The sequence below is a fragment of the Triticum urartu genome, chromosome 4A (assembly GCF_056163025.1).
Source record: "Triticum urartu cultivar PI428250 chromosome 4A, HENAU_Tu73, whole genome shotgun sequence".
Taxonomy (NCBI): domain Eukaryota; kingdom Viridiplantae; phylum Streptophyta; class Magnoliopsida; order Poales; family Poaceae; genus Triticum; species Triticum urartu.
The window spans coordinates 109,315,565-109,332,844 of NC_141876.1; the positions used below are offsets into that span (position 1 = coordinate 109,315,565).

At 46.6% G+C, this 17,280-nt stretch overlaps 2 protein-coding genes across 2 annotated transcripts; both read left to right on the top strand.

The window, feature by feature from the left end:
• Positions 1 to 4,497: 4,497 nt before the first annotated feature.
• Positions 4,498 to 8,931, top strand: LOC125550939 (calcium-dependent protein kinase 24). Its single transcript, XM_048714076.2, has 9 exons — positions 4,498 to 4,758; positions 4,944 to 5,035; positions 5,127 to 5,784; positions 6,542 to 6,685; positions 6,764 to 6,916; positions 7,028 to 7,143; positions 7,843 to 8,010; positions 8,119 to 8,343; positions 8,451 to 8,931. Exons 3-9 carry the CDS (start codon positions 5,181 to 5,183, stop codon positions 8,580 to 8,582), a joined length of 1,542 nt encoding a protein of 513 aa, XP_048570033.1. The 5' UTR covers positions 4,498 to 4,758; positions 4,944 to 5,035; positions 5,127 to 5,180; the 3' UTR covers positions 8,583 to 8,931.
• A 2,952-nt stretch (positions 8,932 to 11,883) lies between these two features.
• Positions 11,884 to 17,029, top strand: EMB2739 (embryo defective 2739). The gene has a single exon (XM_048714077.2). It carries the CDS (start codon positions 14,578 to 14,580, stop codon positions 16,036 to 16,038), a length of 1,461 nt encoding a protein of 486 aa, XP_048570034.1. The 5' UTR covers positions 11,884 to 14,577; the 3' UTR covers positions 16,039 to 17,029.
• The last annotated feature ends 251 nt before the right edge of the window (positions 17,030 to 17,280 follow it).

Genomic DNA, 17,280 nt, shown 5'->3' on the forward strand with positions numbered 1-17,280 from the left:
GAACACTAGTAAAGTACACATCAATAACATGTATATCAAATATACCTTTGTTCACTTTGCCATCCTTCTTATCCGCCAAGTATTTCGGGTAGTTCCGCTTCTAGTGACCATTCCCTTTGTAGTAGAAGCACTCAGTTTTAGGCTTAGGTCTAGCTTTGGGCTTCTTCACGGGAGTGGCAACTTGCTTTTCATTCTTCTTGAAGTTCCCTTTCTTTTCATTTGCCCCTTTTTCTTGAAAATAGTGGTCTTGTTAACCATCAACACTTGATGCTCTTTCTTGATTTCTACCTTCGCCGATTTCAGCATCGCGAACAGCTCGGGAATCTTTTCCGTTATCCCTTGCACATTATAGTTCATCACGGAGTTCTAGTAGCTTGGTGATGGTGACTAGAGAACTCTGTCAATCACTATCTTATTTAGAAGATTAAGTCCCACTTGATTCAAGTGATTGTAGTTCCCAGACATTTTGAGCACATGCTCACTGGTTGAGCTATTCTCCTCCATCTTGTAGGCAAAGTACTTGTCAGAGGTCTCATACCTCTCGACGCGGGCATGAGTCTGAAATACCAATTTCAGCTCTTGGAACATCTCATATGCTCCATGGCGTTCAAAATGTTTTTGAAGTCCCGGTTCTAAGCCGTGAAGCATGGCACACTAAACTATCAAGTAGTCATCATACCGAGCTTGTCAAACGTTCATAACGTCTACATCAGCTCCTGCAATAGGTATGTCACCTAGCAATGCATTAAGGACATAATTCTTCTGTGCAACAATGAGGATAATCCTCAGATCATTGACCCAGTCTGCATCATTGCTACTATCATATTTCAACTTTCTAGGAACATATCAAAAAAATAAGGGAGCTAGATCGCAAGCTATTGGTCTACAACATAGATATGCAAATACTATCAGGACTAAGTTCATGATAAATTAAGTTCAATTAATCAAATTACTTAAGAATTCCCACTTAGATAGACATCCTCCAAGTCATCTAAATGATACGTGATCCAAATCAACTAAACCATGTCCGATCATCATGTGAGATGGAGTAGTCATCAATGGTGAACATCTCTATGTTGATCATATCTACTATATGATTCACGTTCGACCTTTCGGTCTCTAGTGTTCCGAGGCCATGTCTGTACATGTCAGGCTCGTCAAGTTTAACCCGAGTATTCCGCATGTGCAAAACTTTCTTGCACCCGTTGTATGTGAACGTAGAGTATCACACCCGATCATCACGTGGTGTCTCAACACGACGAACTGTCGCAACGGTGCATACGCAGGGAGAACAGTTATACCTTGAAATTTTAGTTAATGGATCATCTTATAATGCTACCGCTGTACTAAGCAAAATAAGATGCATAAAAGATACACATCACATGCAATCAAAATAGGTGACATGATATGGCCATCATCATCTCGTGATTTTGATCTCCATCTCCAAAGTATCGTCATGATCTCCATTGTCACCGGCTTGACACCTTAATCTCCGTCATAGCGTCGTGCTCGTCTCGCCAACTATTGCTTCTACAACTATCGCTGACACATAATGATAAAGTAAAATAATTACATGGCGTTTGCATTTCATACAATAAAGAGACAATCATAAGGCTCTTGTCGGTTGCCGATAACTTTTATAGAACATGATCATCTCATACAATAACATATATCACATCATGTCCTGACCATACCACATCACAACATGCCCTGCAGAAACAAGTTAGACGTCCTCTACTTTGTTGTTGCAAGTTTTACCTGGCTGCTACGGGCTTCTAGCAAGAACCGTTCTTACCTACGCATCAATACCACAAAGGTGATTTATCAAGTTTGTTGTTTTAACCTTCAACAAGGATTGGCCGCAGTCAAATTCGATTCAATTAAAGTTGGAGAAACAGCCACCCACCAGCCACCTTTATGCAAAACTAGTTGCATGTCTGTCGGTGGAATCGATCTCATGAATGTGGTCATGTAAGGTTGGTCTGGGCCGCTTCATCCAACATACCACCGAATCAAAATAAGACGTTGGTGGTAAGTAGTATGACGATCACCGCCCACAACTCTTTGTGTTCTACTCATGCATATCATCTACGCATAGACCTGGCTCAGATGCCAATGTTTGGAAACGTAGCATGCAATTTCAAAAATCTCCTATGCTCACGCAAGATCTATCTAGAAGATGCATAGCAACGAGAGGGGAAGAGTGTGTCTACGTACCCTCGTTGAACGAAAGCGGAAGCCTTTGACAACGCAGTTGATGTAGTCGAACTTCTTCTATCTCTGACCGATCAAGCATCGAACGTACGACACCTCCGAGTTTTGCACACATTCAGCGCGATGACGTCCCTCGCCTTCTTGATCCAGTAAGGTGTCGAGGAAGTAGATGAGTTCTGTCAACACGACGACGTGGTGACGGTGATGGTGAAGTGATTCTTGCAGGGCTTCGCCTAAGCACGGCAAAACTATGACCGGGGGTGTAAACTATGGAGGGGGGCGCCGCACACGGCTAACAATTGATGTTGTGTGTTCTAGCGGTGCCCCCCACATATATATAGATTGGAGGGAAGGAGGCAGACAATGGGGCGCCCCATGTAGGAGGAATCCTACTTGGGCGGCTCCCCAATTCGGCCTCCGCCCTTCCATAAGTTCCGGAGGGGGGAGGAAGGAGGAGGGAGGAGGGAAGGAAGGGGGAGGCCGAATCCCTCCCCTTCCTTCTCTCTTCCCCTCTTTCCTTGTCCTCCTATTACGGCCTATATGGGGGCACACCAGCCCCTTGTGGGCTGGTCTGTCCTTCTCTTGGCCCATAAGGTCCGTATCTTTGCCGGGGGTGCCCGGAACCCCTTCCGGTGATCCGATATGTACTCAATACCCTCCGGAACAGTTCAGGTGTCCGAATACTATTGTCCTATATATCAATCTTTACCTCTCGACCATTTCGAGACTCCTCGTCATGCCCGTGATCTCATCCGCGACTCCAAACAACATTCTGTCACCAAATCACATAACTCATATAATACAAAAATCGTCATCGAACGTTAAGCGTGCGGACCCTACGGGTTCGAGAACTATGTAGACATGACCGAGACACCTCTCCGGTCAATAACCAATACCGGAACCTGGATGCTCATGTTGTCTCCTACATATTCTATGAAGATCTTTATCGGTCGAACCGTTATGACAACATACGTTATTCCCTTTGTCATCGGTATGTTACTTGCCTAAGATTCGATCGTCGGTATCTTCATACCTAGTTCAATCTCATTAACAGCAAGTCTCTTTACTCGTTCCGTAATACATCATCCCCCAACTAACTCATTAGTCACTTTGCTTGCAAGGCTTCTTATGATGTGCATTATCGAGAGGGCCCAGAGATACCTCTCTGATACTCTGAGTGACAAATCCTAATCTCGATCTATGCCACCCCAACAAACACCTTCGGAGATACCTGTAGAGCATCTTTATAATCACCCAATTATGTTGTGACGTTTGATAGCACACAAGGTATTCGTCCGGTATTCGGAAGTTGCATAATCTCATAGTCAAAGGAATATGTATATGACATGAAGAAAGCAATAACAATAAAACTGAACGATCAATATGCTAAGCTAATGGGTGGGTCTTGTCCATCACATCATTCATCACATCATTCTCCTAATGACGTGATCCTTTTCATAAAATGACAACTCATGTCTATGGTTAGTAAACTTAACCATCTTTGATTAACGAGCTAGTTTAGTAGAGGCTTATCAGGGACACAATGTTTTGTCTATGTATCCACACATGTATCAAGTTTCCAGTTAATACAATTCTAGCATGAATAATAAACATTTATCATGATATAAGGAAATATAAAATAACAACTTTATTATTGCCTCTAGGGCATATTTCCTTCAGGAACATGTCCGAGAAGAGGAGGACACAAATCATATGGGACATGCTCGTAAAGAAGCAGACACAAATCATCACGACCATGTACCACCGGGTGGAGAAGAAGCACCTTTTACCTGCTCGTCAGTGTTGAACCGCATGGCAAGGATAACTCGAAAGTGGGAATGGTGGCGAGAGTTTGGACGGTGAGATGAGACTGGCTATATAGGGCGACTGAATCGGCGGGAGGTGACCCCAATTCCTCCCATCACTTTTCATGATACGCGTGCGAGCTCGCGCCATCTCCATCGTCGCATGAGCTCGGCGCCGCGTTTTCTCCCTGTAACGCCCAGGCCTGTCTAAGGGGAAACAACCGATTCATGTTATGTAGGCAATCAGTGAATGCAGGCTACTAAACGGGTCATTTTTGCATGTTTGGGCTGCATGTAGGCAGCCAAGCACGTCCTTAGATAAAATGTAGGACCCATTAGTTGGGAATATCCGATAATGAATGTTTTGCTGAGAAAAGAAAACATAATTAATAATTTTAAAGAGTAAAATAATGGAGGAGAGGTCTTGGTTCCTTCCTCCCTCCTTCCTGAAAACCCCGTGGAGTCGTGGTACGACCTGACCTGACCTAACAATCCTGCCCGGCAGGCATTCTCCTTCCCCCAATCGGCCTATCCCCCTCTTCACCAACCCATCCTCCCCTTTTACCATTTCCAACCCCAGAAGAGATTACCATCGTCCCCGTCGTCGTCGTCGTCATCATCCCATCCCCTCCCCCCTACCCCAGAGAACTCGTATAAAAAATGGGCGAGCCACCAAGATCCTGTCCTTTTGTGCGACCCGACTCCTCCAACTTGTAGCAGCTCCACGCAGGATAAAGAGGTTTGTGCCAATCTTTCCCCCAGTTCTTCCGTTCTCATTTCTTGGGCGAGGTTGCATCTTCCCCATGTGACACCTGAGAAAGTGAGAGCAAGATTTCTTCGCCCTTCTCTTTATTTTTTGCTTCACGCTTTGGCCATAAACCTCCCATAAAGCTCCTTTTTCTCGCCTCCTAATCTCGTCGACAGGGTTGGAAAGCCCAAGAATCCCCAGAGCCCCACTCCGAGATCCCGAGCTTTCTGCGCTGCTCCGTCGCAATCCACAGGAATCCCCATCGGAGGTGAGCGAGCTCCCCCTTTTTGACCGGTTCTTGATTGCATCCCGCCGCCGCGTCGCCGGTTTTCTGACCCCTCCTCGTTTCTTGATTCAAGGTTTCGCGGCCTCCGTGCGGTTCTTGATCCAGGGTGCGCGCCGAGGACTCGCCAATGCAGCCGGACGCGAGCGGCAACGCTGGCGGCGGCGCGAATCCGAGGCCGAAGCTGCCGCCGGTGGCCGCCGCGCCGGCGCCGTCCGGGCGGCCGGCGTCCGTGCTGCCGCACAAGACGGCCAACGTGCGGGACCACTACCGCATCGGGAAGAAGCTGGGGCAGGGGCAGTTCGGCACCACCTACCTGTGCGTGGCCAAGGAGGACGGCGGCGAGTTCGCGTGCAAGTCCATCCCCAAGCGCAAGCTGCTGTGCCGCGAGGACTACGAGGACGTCTGGCGCGAGATCCAGATCATGCACCACCTCTCCGAGCACCCCAACGTCGTCCGCATCCGTGGCGCCTACGAGGACGCGCTCTTCGTGCACATTGTCATGGAGCTCTGCGCCGGCGGGGAGCTCTTCGACCGCATCGTGGCCAAGGGGCACTACACCGAGCGTGCCGCAGCGCAGCTCATCAGGACGATCGTTGGGGTCGTAGAGGCATGCCACTCGCTCGGCGTCATGCACCGGGACCTCAAGCCGGAGAACTTCCTGTTTGCCAGCACTGCCGAGGACGCCCCGCTCAAGACCACCGATTTTGGGCTATCCATGTTCTACAAGCCCGGTATGTACTATGCTTCTATTGATTTACATGTGTAGTACTTTGTTCTTTCATATGTAGTACTTTGTTGACCAGTTCGAGCTTTGTTGGCATAGCATATTTGATCAGGTTGATTTAAATGTCGATAGTGCTTTTATTCCTTTTGCTAGAGTAAGAATGCTTGCCATGAGGTGACATTGCTTTGAAAGTGGGAAGAACTGGTACTGGAACAGTGTTGGAGTTCCAGTTGGAAATTATGATAATTAGTGGGTTGTTGTAGTTGCCAACAAAAGGAGTGTCAGAAACAGTTCCTAGTATTAATGAATGTCAAGGGCAGTGCTTGTGTTATTGTGTGGTTTATCTCGTTGGAACCTTGAAGACTTGCCAAAACTTGTCTTCTTTTAGATATGATGGCTGCAAGATACTGAAAGGAACCGTGTAACTTTGTAATGTTCATAAGATTACTATTTCGGAACCTCATATGGGTAGGAAGACAAGTGCGTTCATATAACCAGACAACACTGGTTCGAATCTCTGAAGCAAGTTTAGACTAGTTACATGTTGTGAAATGTGTAGTACCCATTACTAGCAATATCATCAGTCTAGTTGTTTCCGAAAAAATATCATCAATTTAGCTGTTATTCTAGTGTGCAGTCTTGATTTGATATTTTCATCTGGCGCTTCAAATGCTACGTTGTATATTTTGAGTCTTATGTTTTACTTAAAATTTTCTGTTCGAGCCGGACTAGATTTGTTGAAATATCTGCTTCCATTTCCTCAGGTGACAAATTCTCTGATGTTGTTGGGAGCCCCTACTATGTTGCACCTGAGGTGCTTCAGAAATGCTATGGTCCAGAAGCTGATGTCTGGAGTGCTGGGGTGATTCTGTACATTTTGCTATGTGGTGTCCCCCCTTTCTGGGCAGGTAAACTAGTTGCAGTTAAACCATCAAATTGGTAGGCCTCCATATTCTCATGTTCCTTCATGCATGTTTTCTTTTCAGAAACTGAAGCAGGAATCTTCAGACAGATCCTTCGAGGCAAACTTGATTTTGAGTCTGAGCCCTGGCCTAGTATCTCTGACAGCGCTAAAGATCTAGTCCGTACTATGCTTTGCAGGGATCCTACAAAGCGACTCTCTGCTCATGAGGTTCTTTGTAAGTGCACCTCCTCCTTATCACTCATGGAACTGGTAGGTTTGGTGCTTTAGACAGGATATATTTTGATTTTTTGCTTCTCATACTGTCATTGCCTTTGATGCCTGTCAGGTCACCCATGGATTGTTGATGATGCTGTGGCACCTGATAAGCCTATTGATTCTGCTGTTTTGTCAAGACTGAAGCATTTTTCTGCAATGAACAAGCTCAAGAAGATGGCATTGAGGGTATGAATTTTCAATTGTCCATTCGTAAATTCACAACTTCTTTTTGAGCAGAAAACTGTAGGAAAACCCTAACAGTAAAGTTTTATTAAACAAGAGAAACATGTTACATGAATGTGCTAGTAAATGCACTAGCTAATTCTCCAGATGTAGGTTGTATCCATGTGGTTAATTGCTAAGTTACCTCAAATTTAATGCTTCGTTCCATTATTCTTAACAATAGTATTGCCATATTTGCATCATATACCAATGCATGCCTATCGAAGTCCAAGCATCTCTGGCTACCATCAGTGTTGCTTTTTTCTGTTACCATACACATTTATGGAAGGAAATAGTGGAGCATCTTGACGTGCCTGCCTAATTTTCTCTATTTTGCTAGTCTTGGCCAACTTTGTTTTATCCAGATGGTTTTCTAGCTTTCTAGAATGATCTTGTTCAGATCCATATTATCATAGCAGATTATTGTTATACGACAGTAGTTAGTGTATCAATGCTGTTATTAGGTCCCCGTCTTTTTTCTGTTTGTTATTTGGTTGTGAACTAAATACATATATATGGAGTCTTGAGGGTTTATGGCTGTTGATGCATTATAAAGATTGCATAATTTCTCAGATACTTGATAAGCATTTTGCAACTTGCAATGCTCATCTTGAGCTGCTTATTCACAGATATTCATCTTACTATTATCATTTTTTTCTTCAGGTTATTGCTGAAAGCCTGTCTGAGGAAGAGATTGGAGGTCTAAGGGAGCTGTTCAAAATGATTGATGCCGACAATAGTGGAACTATAACATTTGATGAGCTGAAAGATGGCTTGAAAAGGGTGGGCTCAGAGCTAACAGAACATGAAATCCAGGCTTTAATGGATGCGGTAGGTGCTTCGTTACAAGCTAAATAAACGGTTCCTTCATTCAGAAAACGAGTATAACAGAATCTCTGGATTTTATGATTCATAATGGTATCTATCTATTTGTTTAAGGCGGACATCGACAACAGCGGAACGATTGATTATGGTGAATTCATCGCAGCTACATTGCACATGAATAAACTAGAGAGGGAGGAGAACTTGGTGTCAGCATTCTCGTTTTTTGACAAGGATGGAAGTGGATTCATCACCATCGATGAGCTATCACATGCATGCCGCAAATTTGGTCTGGATGATGTTCACCTTGAGGATATGATCAAAGATGTCGATCAGAACAATGTCAGAGTTTCTTCATACTAAATTCCACCCTGTCCCATCCCATGCATATATGTTTTGTTCGATTCCTGACTTGTCTGTTTGCCAATTAATCTCTGTGTTGTTTTCAGGACGGGCAAATCGATTACAGTGAGTTCACGGCGATGATGAGGAAGGGCAATGCGGGTGCAACAGGGAGGCGAACCATGAGGAACAGCTTGAATCTGAATCTCGGCGACATCTTGAATCCCAGCAACAGCTAAGTCGGCATGGGGAGGAGAAATGCCATACCTGGTGGATGCCATTTTGTGGAAGTTTTTGCATGCCTGATCAGCTGGACTACTACTAATCTAAGAGGGAAAGGGAGATAGATGGAGTCTCCTAGTAGTACTCAGTAGCTAGAGGGAGGGAATGGCGCACTCCTTTGGTTGTAACCGAATCTTAGACGCTGGATATGGAGGTGATGATGCGATGAACTGCATTGTGTATTCCTGTGGTTGAACACTGTTGGTAGCCGGGGATTGCATCAACTCTTTTACTGTCACTTCTGTTTACTGTCAACTGTTGGTACAGTTGTTGAAAGGAATTCAGATGATGCCTGCTGGCTGGTCACCTTGTGTCTATTTTTTCCTATATAATGGGGCTACCTTGTCTATACAGTGACGAGGTAGTATAAAATTTCTGCACAAAGAAACTATTTTCAAACAATTTTGCACAAATTGAATCCGTTATCAATTTACCATAAACATGTCCGTTAACTGCACTATCTATCTATAGGCATAATGCTTTGTCCTTGGGGTTCGGGCCTTTGATTTTCTGAAAAAATCATCGTGTATGTTCTCTTCGTATGACAGAAAACATGGGTCAGTTTGTGTGATTGTGTCTCCATTGACTGAGAATCCCTTGAGTCGATCAACCTGGCCATCACGTGAATCAGTGACGCGACGTGTATGAAGGAGAAATCAGGCGATTTAGACTTAGCAATGTGTACTGAAATTCTGTTTGGTTATTTTATTTTATTTTGAAAGAATGGTCTACCTTATATACATTCAAAACGAGCGGTAGCCCGGGTGACCAGAGGTCAGTTACGTACATGATTTTGGTGGAAACAGAGAGCTTCCACGCACAACTTTGAAAATAGTTACATGGGGGTGCTTTACAGAAGTGAAACACAAGGCAGAAAAAATAGTAGCCTAAGCAACAAGAATCAAGTGGGAAGCCTCTGAGCCCACGATAAAAGAGTTGTTCTGTCCATTTGACGCCGTGCCCGGTAACTCCACAGTCTGGCCTCTGAGCCGACGATAAAAGCGTTAGAGCACAATACCCCCGGCAACCATCTTTTTGTTGTCGTTGAAAGTGCGATCATTCCTGGCTTGCCACGACGACACAGCACAAGCAGCAAAAAGTACACACCACATAGGCCCATATTTGTTTCCTTCACTGATGCGTTCCACAAACTCCGCATTATCAACAAACTCCGATATACCACTGTTGGAGTGTTGGTTCATACCCAAACACCACCACAAGGAAGACTGGCATCACCACAAAAGCCACGGCAATTGCGCAACACATCTACTTCCTTCATTCAAAATAAATGACTCAACTTTATATTAAATTTTAGTACAGAATTAAGTCATTTATTTTAGAACGGAGGGAGTAGGAAGAAACTGAGTGGCGGAAAGGAGCGAAGACACTACTCTTGCTTGCTTGCTGGGAAATTTGGCAAGGACGAAACCAACGCACCTTCCGAAAGAAGCTGCCATGCACACTAGGTATTTTTTTTTCGAAACACGGTCTTTTAGTGTCCGATTCATCAAAAAAGGTCAAAAAGAGTTGCTCAATTAATTAATGAAAAACTGTGTGAAAACCACCACAACACGCTGCGTACAAAAAAGGCCCATAGGACGACCTGGCAACCCACACAAGAACTCCCCTAAAAAAAACCCACACAAGAACACATACACGCCGTTAAAGAGAAAAGTGCCGTCGAGGTTACAATCCGGTGTCATCGTCATCACACCCCCGCGCGAGGGCGACTCCGACCATCATCAATGACCATTGATGTAGCCCTCACGGCAAACAAGTGTTGCGCCGGCCGATGCCAAACAGTCCACCACACACGCCGACAACCAGGCAGCTCCGACTCTGTCAACGAGCATTGCAGGCAAAAAACACTGGGCCTGCGCCGAGCCGATACTGCAACCGAGCACCGGCCTCGTGTCATCATCACCGCGGAGGCACCTCCTCTGCAGCTCCGACTTCAGGAAGACAAGTGAGGCACGGCAACCCCTCGAACACGACGGATGGGACTGACTACCAAGGCTCAGCATCCCAACTCCGCCCGAAGCCGCCATCGTTGCCACACAAGAAGTCGCACCACAACACCATTGTCGGACGGACACTTGCCGACCGCAGTGCCGCGAGCGTCCAATCCATGGAGCGCGCAAACGGGATCCAATATTCTTCAAGACGGTGCTCCAAAGAAGGAAGCAATGATGTCGACGCCGTTGCCCGACCCGACTGGGCCTTAGACTTTCACCCAAAGAGCTGGAACCGAGAGTGTGTAGGGAGTGGACTCCACAGCGGCGCCTCCAAGGAGGTGACACGATGTCTGCGGACACCAACGCCGTCGGCCAGTAAGGCCTGACCTCGTTTAAATAGCAAGCGGATGCGAGGAGCCAACCGGCGTTAGGTTTAATGTCGGCCGGCTCACGAACAGATGTGTGGCCGGAGTAGGTTTCTCGGCACACGCGTGGGTTTAATGAAGGTAGGCGAGCAGTCTGTAGCCGTTTGAATACGGTGATCAGGGGTGTTCAGCTGAGCGTGCAGCGGGCGGCGCTCTCTCGGTCGGCGCGCCGCTTCAATGCGACAGTGAGAGGTCGCGTCCGCTTTGGGCCGGGGTCAATGCGGAGCGGCCACTCCAACAACAACATGAATGCGGACAGCTGACATCAGGCGGGAAAGCACGCGGACGAGGGAGAAGGATTTGGTGGGCCAACTTAGTCAGATGCGGATGCCACCCTCCTCTTCGGTTTGCGGGAAAAAATGCGTCTGAGCCGGCCTACAGACCGATGCAGGACTGTGTTGGATGGCAAAATACGTCCGCACTGTGGGATTGGGACAGTTGTGGATGCCCTTAGAGCATGTCTAACAGAGCCCTCAAACTGATCAAACCCTCAAAATAACTATCAGTTTGAGGGTTGAGCAAAAAAGGCGCAGATCATTACCCTCAAATCCCTAAACCCTCAAAAAAAATTCCAAGCCGAACCCTCAAGTTCGAGGCCAACCTGCACTAGTGAGGGTTGGAGGACAATTTCCAGGCCCAACCCTCACTTGGTCAACGAGCTGCGCGGGAATGAAATTTCCCCAACTGCCACTCACCACCGCGCCGCCGCCAGCCTTGGTTCTCGGCACCGCCGCCGGCCATGGACCCCCTCCAGCCCCCGGCCACCCCCTCCTCCGCTCCTCCGCCGCCGGCAACGGCCCCCGCGCCAACACCGGCGCCCGCCCCTGCCCCGTCGTGAAGATGGTGGCGGCCACCCACGTCGGCCAAAAACAGTGGCGGGCGGGCACCCACGTCGACAAACAACGACGAATTCCGGCGGTGAGCAGCGCACGACGTTGATGAAGACAGAGACGATTCCTCGCTCTCGAGCGTCCCGGCTCGATTCCCTCCGTGCAGACGAAGAGGACGACGAGACAGAGATTTTGAGGGTTGGTTTGAGGGCACTGATCTGCGCCAGGGATTTCCGGCCTTCAAAACGACATTTTTTCAGCCCTCAAACTGGTTTTGAAGGTTGAGTTTTTGAGGGCTCTGTTAGACATGCTCTTAGCCCGGTTTCAATCGTTAAAAACTTCCATGAGATGCCAGTTAAGCCGCCCCTTGGATTTCCTATAATCAAACCTGTACATGTTGAAATCACCCAGCAACAGCCATGGACCAGAAATGGTAGCAACCACCTGATTCATGATAGAGAAGAAATCCACTCTGCCAATTTCATCACAACTCACAAGGCGCATAGACGGTGGTAAGCATGAAGGACATGTTGCTGGTGCTAGAACTGAACTTAGCAGTGACGTGAAACTTATGCTTGCTGACAATTTGGCAGTCCACAACTTACTGATCCCAGGCAAGCAAAATAGCCCCGGTAGTACCTTCACCCGGCATGAAGGTGAAAGAACGTAGCCGATCAGAAAGAAACTCTCTCGCTTTAAGCATTGAAAACTGATGACAGTTTTGTCTACAACAGAGAATATCCGGATGACAGGAAGCAGTAGTTTGTCTAACAAGCGAGCACTTGTCCAAATCCCCCAACCCACGCACATTTCAGTTAATGATCTTCATAAAAGTTACTCCCTCCCATCCATAATAAGTATCGCAGTTTTGAGCTAAGTTTGAACTAACTTTACGACACTTATTTTGGATCGAAGGGAGTAATTAACATCTCCCCTATCGAAATGAACCACAAGAGGCCGAGGGGCTCAATGCTGTGCATGAGAATGTGGACGAATGCATGCCAAAGATAGTGCAAACTGAAGCCATGTACGTATTAATTCATAGATGCGTACAAAGTGGCGATACAGACTCATACCTATAACCAGAACAGCACTCCAAGGGGAAGAACATCCTTCAGGACAGAATCTGTCAAGAACTAAGATAATGCATCGCTGATGACTGAAGCTAAACCTGAAAGGCATGGAGGAAATAACAAAGCATGCTAAACTAAATGCAGATAACATACTAGAACATTCAGTAGGCTCCAGTACTGAAGAAGGAAGTGAGTTGCAGCTACTGATATCTGAACATAGCATCTCTGATATCCTGATTTTGACATGCCCGTTGCTCAAATTCGATTTGATGTTGCACAGAAAACGATGTTGCAGATATGACATTGCCCCTAAGTAGGAAGCTAATTAAGGTCAAAATGACCAGTTAGTTCGTGCTTCGTTTGTGTAGGTTTTCGTCCCTTTTTTCTTAAATTAGTTGAACAATTCTCTTCTTCTTAATTAATCGATGAGGCAAAAATTTTGCCTCCGTTTCGAAAAAAAATAGAAAGCTAATTGATGTTGTGTCTCCCTTTTTTCTTTTTCTTTTTGATTTTCATTTTGAGGGTACAGTTTTTTCTCTTTCCTGGAGTAAATTTTGCCTCTCCATTTTAAGAGCTTTTTTCTTTTTGAGGCAATCTCCATTTTAAGAGCTGGATTGGAATGGGTAAGTCTTTTTTGCGGGCCGTCCTGGAGCCCAGCCCACTAAGAAATTTAAGGGCTGTTTGGTGTCTAGCCACATCTTGCCACACTTTACCACACTTTACTTTAGACAAGTTTGATCAAGTTAAATGGGTGTTTGTTTCTAGTCACACCCAAGGCAAGATTTTTTTTATGAGAAGTAAACCCCATATGTCATAGCACAAAAAATGTGACAAGATTCCCTTAGACAAGCCAAAGTGTGGCTAAGGGCCTGTGTTGGTTCATGACTAATTTTGCCACAACTGAGCTTAGGCAAAGTGTGGCTCACAAAATGGCCACCACAAGTGTGGCAAGATTTAGCAAAAAGTTGAGTCTATGACATGTGGATCAAGTGGCTAGAAAAGTGTGACAAGCCACAAATGTGGCAATAAACCAAACACATACCTAAGCTATTGTGGCACGACTAAGGTTAGGCGTGGCAAGCTTAGGCTGCAAACCAAACAGGCCCTAATAATTTGAGCAACTCAAGTTAGGGGGTGTTTGTTTTCAGGGATTTTTTTTGTGTAGGGAATAGAAAAAGTCTCTTTTAAAGACTTTTTTTACCAAACGGGAGGGATTTTTTAGGAACTAAACTAGACATTTGAGACTAAATGAAGAAGACTCTCAAGGAGAGTCTTTTTGGGACTTTTTGGGGCTTTTTCAACAATGCTCCTCCATGCACCCATTGGCCCGCCACCCCATGGTGTTGTTTGATTGTTATTTTTTCTATATACTAGGGGTAACATGGTCATTTAATAACCTCTAGGAAGGAACTAGGGACTTTTTAGTCTAAGGACTTTTTAGTTAGAACTAGAAAAAGTCCTAAGACTAAAGAACCAAATACCACCTTAGTCAAGTGTGGTAAAAAGTAACGTGACAATGTATGGCAAATATAGTCACACCCCTTAGGTCTACGTATATAGGAATCCTTAGAAAAAGCTAATTCTAAAAAAAAGCTAAAAGACCCCTAAAAAGAGGACCCATCTATCCATCATCGAGCGCTAACCTCTTTTCATCCTCCGGCCTCCCGCGATGGCGCCGCCGCCGCCACGGCTGCTCGCCGGCGGCGACCACAGTCCGCCCCCCACGTCAACCTCCTCCCCGGAGCACCCTCTCCTCTCCGCGCACCTCCTCCTCCCCGACCCATCCCCCTCCGATCTCTCCTCCCCGCACCTCCCCCACGCCCTAGCCTTCTCCTTCCTCACCCACCCGTCCCCTCTCCCGCGCCGCCTGCTCCTGCTCCTCCACGCCGCCGGGGGCCGCTTCCCCGCCTTCTACCACTCCTTCAGCTCCGCCCTCCTCTCGCTCCCCTTCCCGCTCCTCCTCCCCCACCCACGCGCCCGCCTCCTCCTCGCCGCCGCCGAGCTCACCCGCGCGGCCGCGCCGGGCTTCGCGCCCCTACTCCTGTCCCTCCTCCGCCGCGTGCCCTTCCCCGGAGACGCCCGCCTCCTCGACCGCATCCGCGAGCATTCCTCCTTCCTCGTCGCCGAGGAGCCGCAGCTCCTCGCCTCCGCGGTCTTCGCGTTCCTCCGCCTCCTCGCCAGGAACCGCCTCGCTCCGTTCCCCAGGAGCGCCGAGTGCAGCAACTGCGAGGAGTGCAAGAGCGCGAAGAACCTCGAAGAGTGCGGAGAGAAGCTGGTGTCCTTCTGCGTCTCGGTGCTGCGGGATCACTTCCAGGTGTGCACGCTGATCGGGAGGGACCTTGTGCGATCGCTCCATGAGCTGGTGCTCGTGCCGGAGTTCCAGGGACTATGGAAAGACTTGATCCTGGCCCGAAACGTTGACATCTGCCGGGTTGTCACTCCAGGTTGGTGCACAGCCTTGTCTATCTCGCCGGAGATGGAGACGCAACTGCTGTTCTTGATGAACAATGTGAAGTGGGGAAGCCAGAAGAGGTACCAGCTGTGGTTTGCGAGGAAGCATTTGATGGTGCCTGGAGGGGAGGAGAGGATACCGGACATTGTCCGCTTCATATGCTGCGGGTACCTCCCGACCAATGAGGTTATACAGTCTGGTGTCATTGCCCGCTGGGCGGTCATCGGTTGGTTGCTGACTAGTTGCAGCAAGGGATACATCGTAGCGAATGCGAAGTTGGCGCTGTTCTATGACTGGCTGTTTTTTGATGAGACTAAGGGTAACGTCATGAACATTGAGCCAGCAATGCTTCTGATGTTGAACTCAATATCTCAGTATGTAGATATCACAAACATGCTACTCGAGTTCTTATTTCTCCTGATTGAGAACTATGAGGTGCGGAGGAAGGAGGCCATCGAGCAGTCTGTGAGGTGTGCATTTACAGTGCTGGTGAAGAAAGGAGTGCTCCCGTCATTGGAGTTGTTGACATGCTGCGAGAAGCTATCGCCACTGCTTAGGCAGAAGCTTGTGGCATTTTTATCTAGTACAACTCCTGTAGCAGCTGTAGAAGCCTGCTTGAAACCGATTAATGAGGTTTCTAAAGCAGCAGAGTTGAAGAAGAGAGTTTGCTCAAACTAGATGCCACAACCTCCTGTTTCCAGAATGAACTGCAGTCAACACCAATCCACCAATAATTCCACCTTGCGAATGATCTGAGAAGGCACACAGAGAGCAACTGCAAGACCACACCAATTTACAAGTAATTCAGGTGAAGGGCATCCCTTGAGCAAGAAAAAGGAATTTGGAGTGTGGGCTCATCATCAGCTTGCCCAGAATATGTCCAATAAAAAGACCACTCTGCCATTCAAACTAAATTAGATCTCAGTATCAACTCCGTTCAATTAATACTGAGAATGCCATAATATATGGTCATCATGAGCAGGATGCTTGATTTTAAATTTCTGCCGGTTGAGAATTAAGACAAGTCAAGAGTTTGGTCAACCCATGGCATCTCTGATTAATATGCAGAACATATGTTCATCTGAAGCACATAATGAATTTGGCTGAATGATAGGCTGCTGCTCGTGATTCATTACAAGTTAGCTTCAAATGTGATGAATTGAAATGCTGGCAGCAAAGGAACTACTCTCTGCACAAACTCATCATCTGCTTCAACTGATGAAAGAAACCTCATGCCCCTTTTGACAATTCTGAGATAAATACACAATATAAGGATTGAATGCTGTGATCAGAGTTCAGACCTGGTGGCATGTCCGCATGTGCCGCACGACATCATGCACATCAAGCTTGTGATAGCGAGTGTTTTTGTTCAGGCATGCTAATACACTTTATGGGAGAAGTCACATACACCATAGGCAGTCTCTATGGATGTATTTCTCCCGAGTTATAGGACATCATCTGATCTAAGTAGGCCAACCTTGTGTACTTGTAAACATTTTGTAATTACCGGCTTTTGTTATTCAGTAGTGAAATCCCTTTCATCGTATTTTGTGTCTTGTCCTTTTATTGAGGGCACTAGGTGCCACATACCAACTCGCTCTCTGATGTTAATGTTTATGGTGAGTAGACAAAGGTGCCAAATTCCTTTTCTGCTTTACACTTTAAACTACACCTCCAGTCTGGAAAATATGCATATTTGTATCCATATTTCTCTGTTTTTCTCCTAGTCAGTGTGACACTTCCCAGTTCCTACTAATGCATTTTGATAGGAAATACTATGACATCAAAATTCAGACATTTTGGTAAGGCTAGGGAAATAATTTTTTCCTAAATGAAAGCATCATATCAAGATTCATGGGGTCAAGGGATGATACAAGATTGTTACAAGGCACTGGGGCACAAGGAGAAGCAGGACTCTGT

What these genes read in the sequence shown, in the direction of transcription:
- LOC125550939 (XM_048714076.2), top strand. Translation starts at nt 5,181, where the DNA reads ATGCAGCCGGACGCGAGCGGCAACGCTGGCGGCGGCGCGAATCCGAGG. An exon ending in TCAAGAAGATGGCATTGAGG is followed by an intron (nt 7,144 to 7,842) that starts GTATGAATTTTC and finishes TTTTTTCTTCAG; the next exon opens with GTTATTGCTGAAAGCCTGTC. An exon ending in AAGATGTCGATCAGAACAAT is followed by an intron (nt 8,344 to 8,450) that starts GTCAGAGTTTCT and finishes TGTTGTTTTCAG; the next exon opens with GACGGGCAAATCGATTACAG.
- EMB2739 (XM_048714077.2), top strand. Translation starts at nt 14,578, where the DNA reads ATGGCGCCGCCGCCGCCACGGCTGCTCGCCGGCGGCGACCACAGTCCG.